This window comes from Sander lucioperca, chromosome 2 (genome assembly GCF_008315115.2).
Source record: "Sander lucioperca isolate FBNREF2018 chromosome 2, SLUC_FBN_1.2, whole genome shotgun sequence".
In the NCBI taxonomy this organism is placed as follows: Eukaryota; Metazoa; Chordata; class Actinopteri; order Perciformes; family Percidae; genus Sander; species Sander lucioperca.
In genome coordinates this window covers 40952357-40968265 of record NC_050174.1, presented here as the reverse complement: position 1 = coordinate 40968265, position 15909 = coordinate 40952357, and the positions used below count along the sequence as shown (strand labels likewise).

Below are 15909 nucleotides of genomic sequence, written 5' to 3'. Positions count from 1 at the left end.
GTCTCTACGATTTAGCGAGTAACTGTTCCGGCACTACATGGCGCCGAATGCATTGCTCTCACGTAGAGCTGGGCGATATGGAGAAAATCAAATATCATGATATTTTTGACCAAATACCTCGATATCGATACCGCAACGATATTGTAGTGTTGACTATTGGTGCGTTCACAAAATATTTACACAATGAGATTTTTGATAAACAATCATCAGTAATGTGGATATAATGACTAAGTGGGTAAAGGCAAATAATAGAACAGTTACAACAGTCTGGTAACAGAAAATGACATCACTTTACTGTAATGCAGCCTTTAAAACCAGGAAAAGACAACACTTACGATATCCAAAATCTGAGACGATATCTAGTCTCATATCACGATATCGATATAATATTGATATATTGCCAAGCTCTACTCTCACGTGTTAATATCTTAATTAAAAGCGGGGTTCCACCACGTTTACAGTATGCCTTCAGGTCTGACTTTCAAACACTGTGAAATGGTCTGAGATAAGCAAAAACACTCTGTGGGGGGAAAAAAAAGCCTCTCTGAATGGTGTGTGGTTGGGGCTTCAGAGACATACAGAGACACAGAGAGAGTTGGAGGTCGCGTGCATTGCATTCTGGGACCCACAGGCACATATACCACTGTGCAAAAGGTCAGAGGTTAATGGTAATATCTCACCCCGCCCCGGCCTCCAGGGCCATGACTTTGAGCCGTTGATTAAGCCGAGCATTACTCACGACCAAATTACCGCTTTGCCCACCCGCCCCTCCCAAAAAGTCCTCAGCACCGCGTCCCTTCATCTCCATTTGAGAAGCCGCGGTTTAACAAGGTGGAAGAATGCGGAGGGAGCTAGCAGGTGTGAGTGGGAGTCAGTGGCCAAGGCTCAGGACCAAAAAGTCGACCTGTGGTAGACGCGCCCCCTGGTATGTCATGCTTCCGCTTCATCGCACGCGCGCACACACGCCGTGAGAGCGCACGTGTGCCAGCATCCAGGCAACAGTGTGTACTGAAGTTGGCGGGGGCAGGGCTCTCTCTGGCGGCGGGAGAGCTTCTATCCCGCTGTCCGTGTTTACAGTCTTCAAGGTAGGGGCGCAGAGTACTTGTCTTTCAGGTGGATGATTAAATGAGTGGCACAACAAGAAGTGAAACAATTAGAATTTCTGCCTCATTATCATGGTAATCTTATCAGTGGGATAATGAGGTATTAATGGATATTTAATGTGCATCTCATAACCCAATCCCTTGGAGAAAACACATAAGGAAATCGCTGTAAATTCACTTAATGATGGAAAAGTCCCCCAACGCCATATTCCGAGGAATGAAAAATGGTGGATGCAAATGAGAAGGAACCAAGGTCAATAAGACTGCAGGGACTGAGTGAATGTCAGAGAGACAGAAGGAGAGAGAGAGAGAGAGAGAGAGAGAGAGAGAGAGAGAGAGAGAGAGAGAGAGAGAGAGAGAGAGAGAGAGAGAGAGAGAGAGAGAGAGAGAGAGATGGGCACGGAGAAGGCTGTGAAGGAAAAGACAAGAGGCAGAGGAGACAGGAAGATAACATGAAGACTCAAATATTCCATCTACTGTACAGCTGCTTTCACATTAGATGAACCGGTTATTTATTTTATTTATTTTTTACAACCTGGGTTTTCCTGTCATTGCTCAACAGAGTGCAGAGGCTGAACTTGCACTTGAACTCCACCATCTCCTGAACATGTTTCTTATATATCAGCATATTATGATTATGCATGTACTTATATTAGATACTGCCACTGCGATAACGCCAGCTAACTTCAGGATATACCCCAGAGACGCGTAGAAAATAACTTGTTTCGCCCCTAGAGTCCACTTTCTATTTTCATGCGTCCACTTCATTATTTTATCAATTAGAGGATAATTGCGTATGCAGCATTAGAAAGAAGAAGAAAAACAGACAAACAAACCATATGAAATTGGTAATTTTTTTGCTTCATCCTCAATTACTATTATTATTCAATGAATATATTATTCAGTGGGGTTTTTTTTCTTTGATCGCAAAAGTATAAAAAACAGACTGAGCATCGTTTAAAAGTTAACATTTGGCAGTGAGGCAGGAAATTGCATTACAGCAATACAGCGCTGAATTTAGAACACATTTTTGTACATCCACCTAAATACAGAACACATAACATTGTATTAAACCACAAAAACAACTAGAAGAATCTGGCCTATGTTATTACTTTCAGCTCAATTAGGTAACACATTATTTTATGATGTGCACTTAAAACGCAATTGCCTTCTGATGCCATTTCTCACACATACCACAAGGTGATGACATTTCCCTAAATCTACTTCATCAAAAGTCAGGAGGACCCCCTAAGTGCAGCGAATCCAATGATCACACAGGCTGTGTAGATCAATCACTCTGCTTACTGCTGCAGGGACGGAATGTGTGCAAATATAGGTCAGAGAAGCCATATTCCCAACCTGCTATTTCCTGCAGCCGGTCTTCATCCATGTTGGGGTCAAAGTCACTGCCGAGCACATCGGTGCTCCAGGTTTCGCTGACCGTCTCGGAGATGTCCCGGTCATCTGTCAGACCCATCATGTCTCTGATCTCAAACTTGCGCAGTTTGTCGTCCAGGTTGTCCTGAGTGGTGGCTGAGGGAGACATGGAGGGTGTTAGACAGGGCCTGCTCATGAATAGCAGAATCAGAATCAGAATCTGGACCTGTACTGCCGATGTAAGTTACACCTGGAATTTATCTTGGTGAATGGTGCGTACATACACAAACATATTGAAACGTAAATAAGAAATAAACAATAAATACAGAAACAAGTACATACAAAATAGCTGTTTAGCATAAGAAAAAGGAGGCTGAGTCTTTCATCTCTTATCTTTCGTCCGTTTACATATCTTAAAAAGAAAAGTGATATTTATACTTCAAACTCAACTTTTTAGCGCACGCACACACACACACACACACACACACACACACACACACACACACCCTGTTCATGCTCCAGAAGCTGTAGAGCCTCCACCCCGTTGCTCCCCGACGGTCCGGCTCCTAGCTCCGAGACAGACTCTCCCTCCAGGTCCAGAGAAGACACAGAGTTAGAACGATTGGACGGACCTGAGGAAGGGGGGGGGGGGGGGGTTAGAGGTTGTTTTTAGAGGTTGTTTTTTTTTATTAGGGTAAATGAATGAATAAATGAAAACATACACAAGGTAATTGGGTCAGCCAGTAATTCAATCAGCTGTCATAGACAAGTAATTATGACCTTGTGACATTTTTAAAAAAAAATGTATATTGGAGTGAAGTGAGTTCTATCATTTTCTCTTTTTTCAGTTTGTTTATTAGTAGATGGAGACCAGAGCATGTGAGCGGAGTGTGTGTTCCCTCCGCTCCCCTTCTCAAAGCCGCTCCACTCAATGTCACTCTGGGTTTAACTCCGATTATTATTTCAAAGTACTTTGTGAACTCCATTGTTGGGCTCGCAGCCACAGCCGATTTTCGACAGAAAATAGTTGCAATACACAGATGCATTCTGGGTGGGGCCTCTTGCGTGAGCCGTACCTAAGCGAAGTTGTAGTGAGCGATAGGGCGACGCTCCAACTTGTAATATATTCATTTATGTTGTATATGATCATTTGTATATTGAGACTTTGTTGTATATTTACTGTTCCGTTTATTGTTATCATTGTTTTTTTTTAATAAATCAATCAAAAAGTCCTCCCACTCGCCCTCGGCTCACATGCTCTGATGGAGACTAATTCATAATCACAATGATGTGCTTCCCCCAAAACTAAAAAATACTTTTTACAACTTCTTGCATTGCAAGTTTTCTGATATTACTCTGAACATGCATTTAAAAAATGGATGGTGTTTTTTTTTAGCTTTATGTGTGCTCAGACTGAAGACTGACCCTCTGAGATGCCTTCCAAGTTGTCACTGCAGAGGGAGAAGCGCAGGGTTTTGTCTGGTTTACCGTGCAGCTTAGTATCATCAGCATGGCCGTCCCCCTGGGCCCCATCAGCCATCTGCAGGTTCAAGACCTACAGAGCAGTAGAGAGAGAGGAAGGGCATACGTACAAACACTTATTTTTGGTTGCTAACGCGCTTTGCCATGAGTCATTCTTGCTCCAGGCATTATCTCATCCAAAGACATCAGGAGACGGTTAAATTTAGATCAGGGAGTTAGTTATACGTGATGGTTTCTCATCAATTGCATAACATTGCATAAAACACTGGAAAATGCATGACACTGGCTCCAAGAAGCCTTACTCCCCTTCAGTGACAGGGAAGAAAATATATGACATTACATTTATCACATCATCATCATCCTTCCTGCAAATGAGTACATTCATTCCAGTCCCATTACCTCATTCTCTGACATCATCCCAGGGACAGACTGAGGACCAGTTCCTAGTGAAATCACCAGCACCTCCTCTGGCATCAGCTCCTGCAGGGACTCCTGGGAGCTGGCCTCTGCCTCCCCCTCCTGGGCGATGTTGGTACGGCTGCGGCTCCGAGCCGCTGCTGGTTGGTGGGTTGAAGGGGAATTAGTAGGGAAAGCGCTGTTGTTTTCTGATTGTTACATTCAGAGGACACTTAATAACAACATGTATTGCTATGTTTTGAAACCCCAAAAATGTTCGGGATATCAGGAAATTCTGTGAAAATGAACAGCTCTAGCCTAAAGCTTGAAACTAGAGAAGCAAGACTCATCTGTTACGTCACACCAATACGTTGCCTGTGATAAAAGTTGTACTGTAGGCCCGCATGATTTTAATTATGTAGAGACATGTTCAAGGAGTTCAGATAGAGCCTATATCAGGGCCATATTTAGTTCAATGTGTTATATATCACTATTTTTGGTAGCCTACTGTACTGTACTGGCCAGTGAGTACTTTATTCATTGAAGCCTCTATGTTTACAGGCTTGTGGTGATGTGCAATAGGTGCCAAAAAAAAATCTATGTTTGGTACTGCCAATTTGTTTTGTTTTGTCATGATTCATGTGTGCAATAAACATTACGCTTCGTGGCAGAGAATCGTGATATCAATTTTAAGCTAAAAAATCATGATTCATATTTTAATCGTGCGGGCCTATTGTACTACCAAATGTGCTAAAAGTCACAATGGCTTTATCAGTTTCACACAGGAAATGTCAAAATTACCTTTTGAATGATTTCCAAGTTTTTGCTCGTGGAGCTATACAGTACGCTGGTGTGACGTTAAAGACGAGTTTATCTTTTGCATTTAGATGTTAGGTGGCAGTTGGTTAATAATAAAGGCGTAGCTTTCTTTGAGCATGAAAATTAAGTTTTTGTTATATCCGAAAATGGTATTCCCACTGTTCATTGGTTGAGCTGAAAACGGACACACACAAGCAAGCACATAGACAGCTTTGCTGAAGATGTCTCTAGAAAACAAAATATGCTTCATCTGCCATATGATTTGAACAAAATTATTTTAGCAACGCTAGTATATAGAAGTTCTAAAACACTGTACATAGAACGATTAACATGAAAAATGATTGAAGTTCACTCTTGATCAGAGATGGGGACTCGAGTCTGAGACTCGGACTCAAGTCGCACAAACCGCTGACTTCAGACATGACTTGCGACTCGACCCAAAAGACTTCAGACTTGACTCGGACTCGAGCTTCGAGACTCGTCAACAACCTGTTTTCAGGCAATTATTGCTTTTTAATTCAAAATGTATTCATGTATTTCTATTTTCTTTTATTGGCGCATATACATTGGGGAAACGTATGACGAGCTGCCTGTCCCCTGCCCGCATGCGTAACGCATGCGCTATGCCTACGTGCGCGCACTCACGTATCAAAAAATGCATTGGCGATGGAGGACATGCTTTGAATTCATAAGATTTAACAATACAGTGTTAGGGACAGATCAGATGGCCAGAGACTTGACTTGGACTCCTGGAAAAAGACTTGAGACTCGACTTGGACTTCCGAAAAAATGACTTGTGAACATCTCTGCTCTTGATATCATTTGGTATGTCTTGCGCTGAAACATGCAACTCTGTGGAGAAATACCATCTGGCTTGTTTTTCACAATGTTGCTGAATTAAAATGGCTGGCGGCAGCGCACACGCACACACACACACACACACACACACACACACACACACACTTACTTCAGCTCCATCAACTGGATATATTTCTAAGAAAATGTAAAAGAACAACTATGCACAATTTTACTGGGGTGCTGGATTTCAGTCCTTCCAGAAAAATGCTGAGTTTTTTGTGATTGTTGCGGGCAAAAATCCTTGATTATGCGGCACGTTTTCTTAGAAAATGTGATGGAATATGCGGGATATCTATGCAATTTTATGCGATGAAATTGCGGGAACTTGCAAAAACTGCGGTTTCATCATGGCTTCATCGCGGCGTTTGCAGCTTTTCGATGATGTTCACGTACAATAATCTTCCCATGGCAACAGGGGAAAACGGCTGCTCTTGTGTGAAGTAATCGCAACATTTTTCAACTTTCTGCTATATGTAAGATATATGTAACTTTTTTTGCAACGAAAATGCGGGGATTATGAAATCATGCAAGCCCCACATATTTTGCGCGGAAATCGGCAATTTATGCGGCGAAAGTGCGCCGTATTTGAAAAAAATGCGGCCCCCCACATAAATATGCGGACTGGAGGGACTGGGATTTGCATGGGTTGTCTGGTACTCACTTCCAATCATCTCAAGAGAATTACATAAAAAGGCCATCAAGACATTTAACCACATTACACTCATCCTGTGTTTCCTTCTTAATAAAAGTGCTGTTTTTTTGGGGGGGGGGTTTTATGAACACTGCTTCCATCAAAGCATTAATAGATAAACCATTTGAAGAACATGAAAAAGGGTGCTGGTCATATCACACATTCTTCAATAACGACACGTTATCTCAGTTGAGAAGAGATCTGAAACACTAACCGTCCTTCAATTCATTGTCAAACACAGGGAGCCAATACAATCACTCACTCTCCTTGCTATTGTCAATTGAATAGCTTTTGCCCTTACTTTCTCAGAGATGAGTGGATGCCATATGTGCTATTGAGTTCACAACTACGCCGTCACAGAGCTACCGTCATTGTGGGGCGTAACTATACTAGTGTCTTCTTTATTTTTGACCACAACTCAGACAGACAAGAGGGACGCTACCTGGTAGTGAAAAGCCATAATCCGCTGAATGAGGAAGCAAAAGGGCGGAAAACGAAATGAGTGGATAAAACATTTTAGCTCCAATTATGAGCCAAAGCACTGCGCAAGGCAAAGCAAGCAGGGTGAGAGCACACGGACAACAGCAGTGCTAGGTATAGGGCTGGGTACCCAATTCAATACTTTTTTTTTTTTTTTTTTAGGCACCGACCGTACTGGCTCTGAAGTGTCAAGTATCAAAAAAATGCCTCGTCATTTAATACCCAATTTCAATACCTAAGGAGTAAATCTCATCAGCGTCAGTGAGCCAATAAGCACACAGCGTGCCAAGAGCTCATAACGCTGGTGATTGGCTGTCTGACGTTACACGTCGTAGAGACACGCAGGAAAAACTCTACGTTACGCACAGAGACGGGGTTACGTAGTAGGAGCTGAAAAATAAATTTAAAGATTTGTGCCGTATTGTGTTATGTTGTAATGTTGTCATTTCTTTTTGCTTTTCTAAAATTGGTATCAAAAAAAAAAGAAAGTATCGATTAGGAACCGGTATCGAACGCACGGTATTGCAGGGTCTCTGCAGGTTTCACCAAGTCAAATTTAAGACTTTTCAAGACCTTTATGAATGAAATTTAAGACCTATATCACAACATAAAAGTAATACGGAATGCAGAGTCACAAAAGTACGTGCAAAGTAAATAAACGTATTCAAATTGAAGGGGAAAAAAGTGACAGAGTAATAATAATCTGTACATATACAGCAAATATTATTTGGACTAGCGAAAGTAAGAACAACAATAAAATAAAACAAAAAAAAAAACATTTCAGTGAGCATTAGAGGTAGCGTTACATGAACGTAGGTAAATAAATGATTTAAGACCCAGATCACGATACTTGAGAGCGAATTTAAGACTTTTTAAGGCCTGAAATTTTGATTTTGAAATTTTAGACTTTTTTTTTGACTTTTTAAGACCCTGCGGAAACCCTGTATTGGTATCGGTACCGGTATTGAATATTTTTTTAACGTTACCCAGCCCTAGCTAGGTAACAGTGGGCGAGCCGGGGGGGGTGGCAGGTGGTGGGTGTTACTGTTCAGCTAGGAGCATGGACTGGATAGGAGTTATCTAGCACGCAACTTGGTGAAACAACAGCTGCATGGGTTAGGTTGTCTCCAGCTCTAACACGAACGACAGGCTACCCACCAAAAGGGGTTACTAATGGAATGTGAGCAGACAGAGCGGTGGTGGTGGGGTCCCAGGACGTTATAGCGGCTAAGTGTTGTCCTGCTCGTTCAGTGGCAGCACGGGAGGAAAAAGGAGAAGGACAAAGTAGGGAGTTGGAGAAAGAATGCAGAGTACATCTCAGAATGTTTCAAAGTATTTCAAGTAACAAGTCAAGCTTGTGTGTGTAAATGTCATATTGTCAGAGTAGCAAAGCACAAGCGGTTCATTTCTAATTAAGGGGGTGTTGCTACAGCATCATTTGTCTTGAGAATGCTAATGAAGGGAGTCTATGCATCTTTTTCCATCCATTCCAATTAAAATGAGTTCATTTATATTTGGTAATTTAATTGGTTGTCATTTCTGTAATTGAGCCTCAATCCAGGCCGCGCTAATTATCTTTATAACAAGCTGAGAAGACGCTCATTAGCTTCCTATAAAACGCAGGCCTTTTCACTAGTCATCACCACTCGGCGCTACTTGTTTATTTTGCTTCTCATTAGGCAAAATATTACACTTCTGTCTCTAGTTCTTGTTTCAAATTGTGATATTCCTATAAAGCAAAATATCCTTTAGATGCTGACGTCTGAAAATTACAAGAGGTTGCATCACTTTGAGCACATCGATACATATTCTTTTTCTAAAAAGTGACAGGGAGACAGCGGCTAAGAGGCCGTGGAGGCAGGTACCTATGGGGAGCCTGTTCTTCTTGTTGGCAGGGGTGGTAGCTGGGGAGAGCTGAGGGGTGTTGGAGGGGGTGAGCTCCAGACTGTTGCTCTTCACAGTTCGAGACTGGGGCACGTTGGCCAGCAGGGTCTCCAGAGCCATGTGCTCCTCCTCCCGAAGGTGGTCCCCTGCCATCACATTCCGCACAAAGTCCACCTACGTATGCAGGAATTGGGACACGTTTACTGTTGAGACCATCACAATAATCAATCATTAGACGTCAACAGTTTTTTTCTCACAGAGGGTGTGAGATGACAAGTTTGCACTCGCCAAAGTCTGCGTGAACCCTAAACTGTTCCCGGTACAAACTGTATGATTACACATGGCTTCATAAGAGTCCAGTGACAAAAGGGATTCTGTAATGAATGGAGGGAAAGAATCAACACAAAAGCCACACATCAGTCCCTCCAGAAAAACGCGATTATGCGATCGCATAATTCAATGCGTAATCAGCCAAAGTCTGCATATTCATGCGGGGGCTGCATTATTTCAAATACGCTGCACTTTCGCTGCATAAATGCAGATTTCCACGCAAAATATGCGGGGCTTGCATGATTTCATAATCCCCACATTGTGGTTGCAAAAAAGTCACATATATCTTAGCAGAAAGTTGAAAAATGTGGCGTTTACTTCACACAAGAGCAGCCATTTTCCCCTGTTGCTATGGGAACGTTATGAAGTGACATAATTACCCGCCATTAAGCCATGATGAAACCGCAGTTTTTGCAAGTTCCCGCAATTTCATCGCATAAAATTGCATACATTTTGTTCCATCGCATTTTTTACGAAAACGTGTCGCATAATCAAGGATTTTTGCCCGCAACAATCACAAAAAAAACTCGCATTTTTCTGGAAGGACTGACACATTATTATGTACACTATTACACACAAATAAACCAAAAAGGCACTTGAGCTGCCTTATGTCCTGACAAACGCTGAAGTAGCACTAAAGTCATGAGGTAAGTTAATACATAAGCTTTTCCTCTTGCCACATTTCTGCTTTTTTTGCGATGACTGACTCATCTGACTAGCTGGCTAGTCTATTTTTTGTGTGTGTGTAGGTTGCTTTGGCACGTTACCTAGAAGAACTGCGTTTGTCACACATCTATTAAAAGCTTTCACATACCTCCATTGGCATTCAAGTGAAAGTGCCTCCCTTTAGTAGTTCCCTTTTTAAAATGTGATCTACATAGTCCTAATTGAAACTGCTAGTAATGTACTTGTATAACACCGCAAAATGTACTGTGACAATAGGTTAAGAACAACAGAGTACACAATTACTCAAACTTTAAAAAAAATGCTATGCTAATGTCACATTTGGATATCAATTGCAAAAGAGCCTACCAGCATGAGCAGCTGATTATGTGTAATATAGACCGCAGTCCTACTGAGGCCTTCTAGAAGGTTCATTGAGGACATGGGTGGGGTCTCGACTGCTCTTCCCCCAAGAACCACATCCAGAAAGGCGGCTACACAACTCTGCAGACAGAGGGGAAGAAGTGTCAGTTAGTACGAGGAGAAATAGGTTGCGCTTGGACTAGAAGTAACTACACAATGGTACACACACACACACACACCTTATCAAATTTGGACAAACTGCTTTTCCGCCTTGGGTCTGCATCATCATCAGCCATGGCCAACTGCTGCAAAAGCTGCCCAACCTGTGTAACAAAGAAATATGCAATATCAATCTGTACTGTTGTAGAATATGGCTGGGTATGGTTCAGAAAAATGTCGATACCGATACCAGTACAGATACCGGGAATTCTATACCAGTTCCAGAACGAAATTTGTTTTTGATAACAATTATGTGTGTCGGCAGTCGGAGCGCCGCTCTCTGTCAAGATGCAGAGACGTCAGATAAGGTCGCGCTTACGCGTTCTCGCGTACCGAAATTTGGCACCGTTTGATTTAAAGTGAATCCGTCCTCGGTAGTACCGATGTGCCAATAGTTAAGGCGGCAGGCGTGTCTTGCTAAGGCGGCCGCCTAAACTGCAAAGTGCTTTGGGAAAACCGGCAACTATGTGACACACACACACACACACACACACACACACACACACACACACACACACACAGTAGCTTAGTGTTTTTTCTGCATGCCTATTTGACCAGTAACATTAGACAGCCAATCACAAGCATTATTAGATCTTGGTAGAAGCATGCTGCATGCTTATTGGCTCGCTAACGCTGATGAGATTTGCTCCTTAAGGCCCAGACACACCGAGCCGATAATCGGCCGTTGGACAGTCTGGCGAGGTCAGTGACTCGAGTCTGTTCGGTGTGTTCTGTGCCGCCGTCCGAGGGGCCGCCGTCCTTCATTTTGGCCGATTTGACATGTATAATCGGTGGGACGGGCACTGCCGGCAGTCGGACTCAAATGACCCATCTGATTGGTAGAGTGCTAACCCGGAAACGGGGAGCGGAATGAGCGTGACTAGAGTCTCTCAAAATCTGACAAAAATCTTTTAAACTGACCTTTGTTGATCTGAAATGAAGACAGATTCAGTAACTGCACAGCCTATTTCTCGCTTAAAATGTTTTCAGAAACACGTTTCGGTGAACTATTTTAGTACAATATGAGATCGTATTCTGAACAAGCTGCCATGACAGTCTGTCTTTGAATTTCCGGAGAAACCAGACCCACGTGACGCGTTCGTCCAATCAGCTGCCGGTTTTCATTTTTGGGCGACAATACAGATTAGCGCCGCCTGCTGTTATGGAGACGTATTACGTCTCGTCGCTTTGGTGTGTTCCGAGGCACTTTTTTGACCAATTTGAGGAGACTGATCAGTCCAACTGCCTCTTCTGCCGAGGGTCGGCCATCTGGTCAGTGTGTCTGCAGCTATAGGTATTGAAATTTGGTATTTTTCGATAACAGATACTATGGAGGCAATTCGGTCGATGCCTAAAAGTATCGAAGTTGGGTACCCAGCCCTACTGCAGAATGATTCCCACATGTATGATGTGTAAACAGAATGCACGCTGTGCCACCCACCTGCATTAGATTGAAGCGGGCTACTTCGTTGATGGGTGCGTCTGAGATGATACCATACTGCTCGGGGTTGACTATGGCTGGGCAGATGAAGCAGGTGAGCAGCAGGTCTGTACACATGGTGCGCACCTCGCCCACCTCGAGACGCTCCACGCACGACAAAGTCTTGTACATCTGTGACACGATCCAGCGCAGGCTGTGGGGGAAGCAGTAGGTGTTCTGCTTCAGGTAGCCGATGAACTTGTTGACCAGAGCGACCAGCTTGGCTTCGTTGGCCTCCACGGCGGCCTGCACCCTTTGCTTGTAGCCCTCCGAACCCTTCTCTCCGAAGCGTTCCTGCTGGGCCGGAGTGAGGCGCTCCGTCACCTTGGCAGGGTCCGTCTCCAGGTGGTCTTCGTCTTCCACCAGCAGCTGCATAATGGGTTCGTGGAGGGTGGCGGTGAGGAAGAGCTTGGCCGAGTACAGGCCTTCGGTGAAGAGCTTGAAAAGGACGCTGAAGGCGCAAGTCCCCCGTCGCAGTAGGCGCCGAGGGTTGTCACTCTCCTTCAGCTCAAACTCCACCAGGTATCGCAGCACCTGGGAGTTAGCAAGACAGAAAGTCGCACCAAGACAAAAGAGAGGCTATTCAGTTATTTTGCAAATGTGCACCAGTGGTGGAAGAAGCATTCTGATCCTTTACTTAAAGATGCAGTAGGTAAGACTTATACAACTAACTAAAAAAATCCAGCTCCTCTGGCACCACCTACAGCCTGTAGTGCGATTTGCAAAAATCCACCGCTCCCTGTTTAGATGCACCAATCAGGGCCGGGGTGTCTAACTGTGTGTCAATCACTGCTCAGGCACACGCATTCATTCTCCCTTATGGGGGGAGGGGTTTAGGAGGCTTTTTGGGCTTGTCGATGTTCAAATTCTTTGGCTACGTCCTGGATCTTCCCAATCCTACCTACAGCACATTTAAGTACAATTACTAAATACCACACTGTAAAAATACTCCGTTACAAATAAGTCCTGCATTGAAAATGTTACCTACAGTAAGTAAAAGCATGCAATTATCATCAGGAAAATGTACTTAAAGTATTAAAAGTAAAAGAACTCAATGCAAGGGTTAGGGTGAAACCCTCACATTTTACAAACTGGAAACGATGAAAACAGTTCTGTCAATCAACTTAGTGTTTAATCGTCTAATCATTTCAGCTGGACTTGAAAGCCTTGTATATATTGTTGGGTAGTTTCATTTATAATAAAACCTCAAAGTTTATAAACTACATGTGTTTTGTGTGCAAAAATAATTAATTTGTAAAGTAACTAAAGCTGTCAGATGAATGTAGTGGAGTAAAAAGTACAATATTTCCTTCTGAAATGTAGCGAAGTAGAAAGTGGCATGAAAAGAAAAGACTCAAGTACTAGTACCTTAAAATTTGTACTTAAGTACACGACTTGATTAAATGTACTTAGTTACATTCCACCACTGTGTGTAACACTTGAGACAGGTAGGGCCACTGACCTGTAGCAGGTAGCTTTCATCCTCCTGCATAATACAGTTGCCATAAAGTGCGGTGAAGACGGTATGTGTGACCGCCTGGGTGTTCTCCTGGTTCAGCCTCTCTCCTGCCACCAGACAGGAAGCCACCAGTCTGGGGTTCTCCCATAACCTGGCCAAGAACTCGCCATAGATCGTCTCCTGGAAGCCCAGAGTCTTGTAGCCATCGACAAACTGTGTGTCTTCCAGCATTTTGGCATGTTGGCAGCATTCAGCCGGAGAGGCCTCCGCACTGTACGACAAGAGTTTTTTCATTAGTAAATAAATATCCAACGTATAAAATCATTCGGCTTTTTCCTAAGTGGTAGAAGACACATTGTCCAACTTGTTCTGACTGACGTATCCACCTTTAGACAAGCAAGTACAAGCATTAGCTCACAAGCTCAAAGATCAAGGGGATGCTCTGGCTCCGCAGGCTCTTAACTGACAACTGATCTAAACTGTAGTGACAGGGTCAAGTGCGCACACAAACACCGTACAGCATCAAACAAGTTCTCGGATTGGTATCGTAGCACTTGTAGCAGCACAATAGAATTTACACTTAGAAAATGCTCAGCACGTCCTCAAAATTGTGAAACATGTTTTAGCATTTGAATAAAAAAAAAAAAAAAAAAAAATCTTTTGCAATAACCAGTATTTTACCATTTCCTGACAACATACTGTATATTGCTCTCCGTCATTCATTCAAAACTGCTTTCTGTTGACAAGAGTAAAATAAGATACAATAATTGACAGGCATGCTTAACAAAAAATTGGTCTGCATTTACATAGCGCTTTTCTACCTTACCGGACAAAGTACTTTACAATTTGCTTCTCATTCACCCAGACACACACACACAGATTGTGTTAATAAGTGATGGGTAGACACATTTGTTAGAAAAGAAAAATACTTTCCACATAACGTGAGACAGGTGTGTCGGAGGGGGGCGAATAGGTCAAAAGAGACCCCGCACACTGTCTAACTTGCATATATATATATATATATATATATATATACACACACACACTCAGCAAAAAAAGAAACATCCTCTCACTTTCAACTGCTTTTATTTTCAGCCAACTTAACGTGTAAAACTTTGTATGAACATAAAAAAATTCAACTACTAAGAACTAAACTAAACAACGTTTCACAGACATGTGACTAACAGAAATGGAAAAATGTGTCCCTGAACAAAGGAGGGTCAAAATCAAAAGTCACAGTCAGTATCTGGTGTAGCCACCAGCTGCATTAAGTACTGCAGTGCATCTCCTCCTCATGGACTGCACCAGGTTTGCCAGTTCTTTACCCCACTCTTCCACCAAGGCACCTTAAAGTTCCCGGACATTTCTGGGGGGCATGGTTCTCGCCCTTACCCTTCGATCCAACAGGTCCCAGACGTGCTGGGATTGAGATCGGGGCTCTTTGCTGGCCATGGCAGAACACTAACATTCCTGTCTTGCGGGACATCGCGCACAGAACGAGAGGTATGGCTGGTGGCGTTATCATGCTGGAGGGTCATGTCAGGATGGGCCTGCAGGAAGGGGACCACATGAGGGAGGAGGATGTCTTCCCTGTAACGTTCTGCAACTTTTGATTTTGACCCTCCTTTGTTTAGGGACACATTTTTCCATTTTTGTTAGTCACATGTCTGTGAAACGTTGTTTAGTTTAGTTCTTAGTAGTTGAATTTTTTTAACTAGGCAATGTTTCAGTACTAGACCTTCATCAGGCAAATGGTGTTACATACTGAGAAGCCATCTTTTATAGGAGGTGACTGTTTGTGAGTGACACATTTGTTAACCATGGAGAGAGCCAGGCTACTGTAGCCGTTAGCCCCCTGACTTATGCTCAGCAAGGCTAACCACATGCTGGCTCCAGCTCTGTACATCATGCACAGACATTACATTAAAATCCATCTTCTCCCTTCTGAAAAGAAATCAAATACCCTAACCCTATTTCCCAAAAGGTTGAACTATTCCTTTTTAAAAAAGGCCAGAGTGGATCGTGACGGTAGGTCTGACCTGGTGAGAATAAGACGGTCGAGGTTGATCCTCTGCTGCTTGGCGATCCACGCGGCCCGGTACAGCCTCTCGGCTGTCTTCAGCACATCACTGTTGAGCCTCTGGATCAGCTGCTTCTCTGATGCCACGTACAGCCGCTCCTGCTTCAGGTGGTGGGCCAGAGTGTGGATGTCTGGCTTCACCATCTTCCCCAGCTCACACAGGCAGAGAGGTCAGCGACTGGAGCACAGGAGGGACAAGACGGGACGGAAACAGGCGAGCGAGGT

The 15909-nt window shown here is 43.4% G+C and overlaps 1 protein-coding gene across 10 annotated transcripts in view; it reads right to left on the bottom strand.

Moving 5' to 3' along the window:
• Positions 1-15909, bottom strand: part of gapvd1 (GTPase activating protein and VPS9 domains 1) — a 57442-nt gene that overhangs the window by 26162 nt on the left and 15371 nt on the right. For 4 of the 10 annotated variants that reach the window (XM_035997675.1, XM_035997690.1, XM_035997683.1 and 1 more), the window contains exons 2-13: positions 15644-15862; positions 13608-13875; positions 12107-12679; positions 10686-10769; positions 10453-10587; positions 9072-9264; positions 8365-8445; positions 7169-7192; positions 4362-4516; positions 3906-4035; positions 2987-3112; positions 2463-2636 (exon numbers count right to left, since the gene is read on the bottom strand). In XM_035997675.1, coding sequence (XP_035853568.1) covers positions 2463-2636; positions 2987-3112; positions 3906-4035; positions 4362-4516; positions 7169-7192; positions 8365-8445; positions 9072-9264; positions 10453-10587; positions 10686-10769; positions 12107-12679; positions 13608-13875; positions 15644-15828 — 2128 coding nt within the window. In that variant the 5' untranslated portion in view covers positions 15829-15862. Of the gene's footprint in view, positions 1-2462; positions 2637-2986; positions 3113-3905; positions 4036-4361; positions 4520-7168; positions 7193-8364; positions 8446-9071; positions 9265-10452; positions 10588-10685; positions 10770-12106; positions 12680-13607; positions 13876-15643; positions 15885-15909 lie in introns of all 10 variants that reach the window. The other 6 variants (XM_031300669.2, XM_035997696.1, XM_035997681.1 and 3 more) reach the window with 5 other exon arrangements.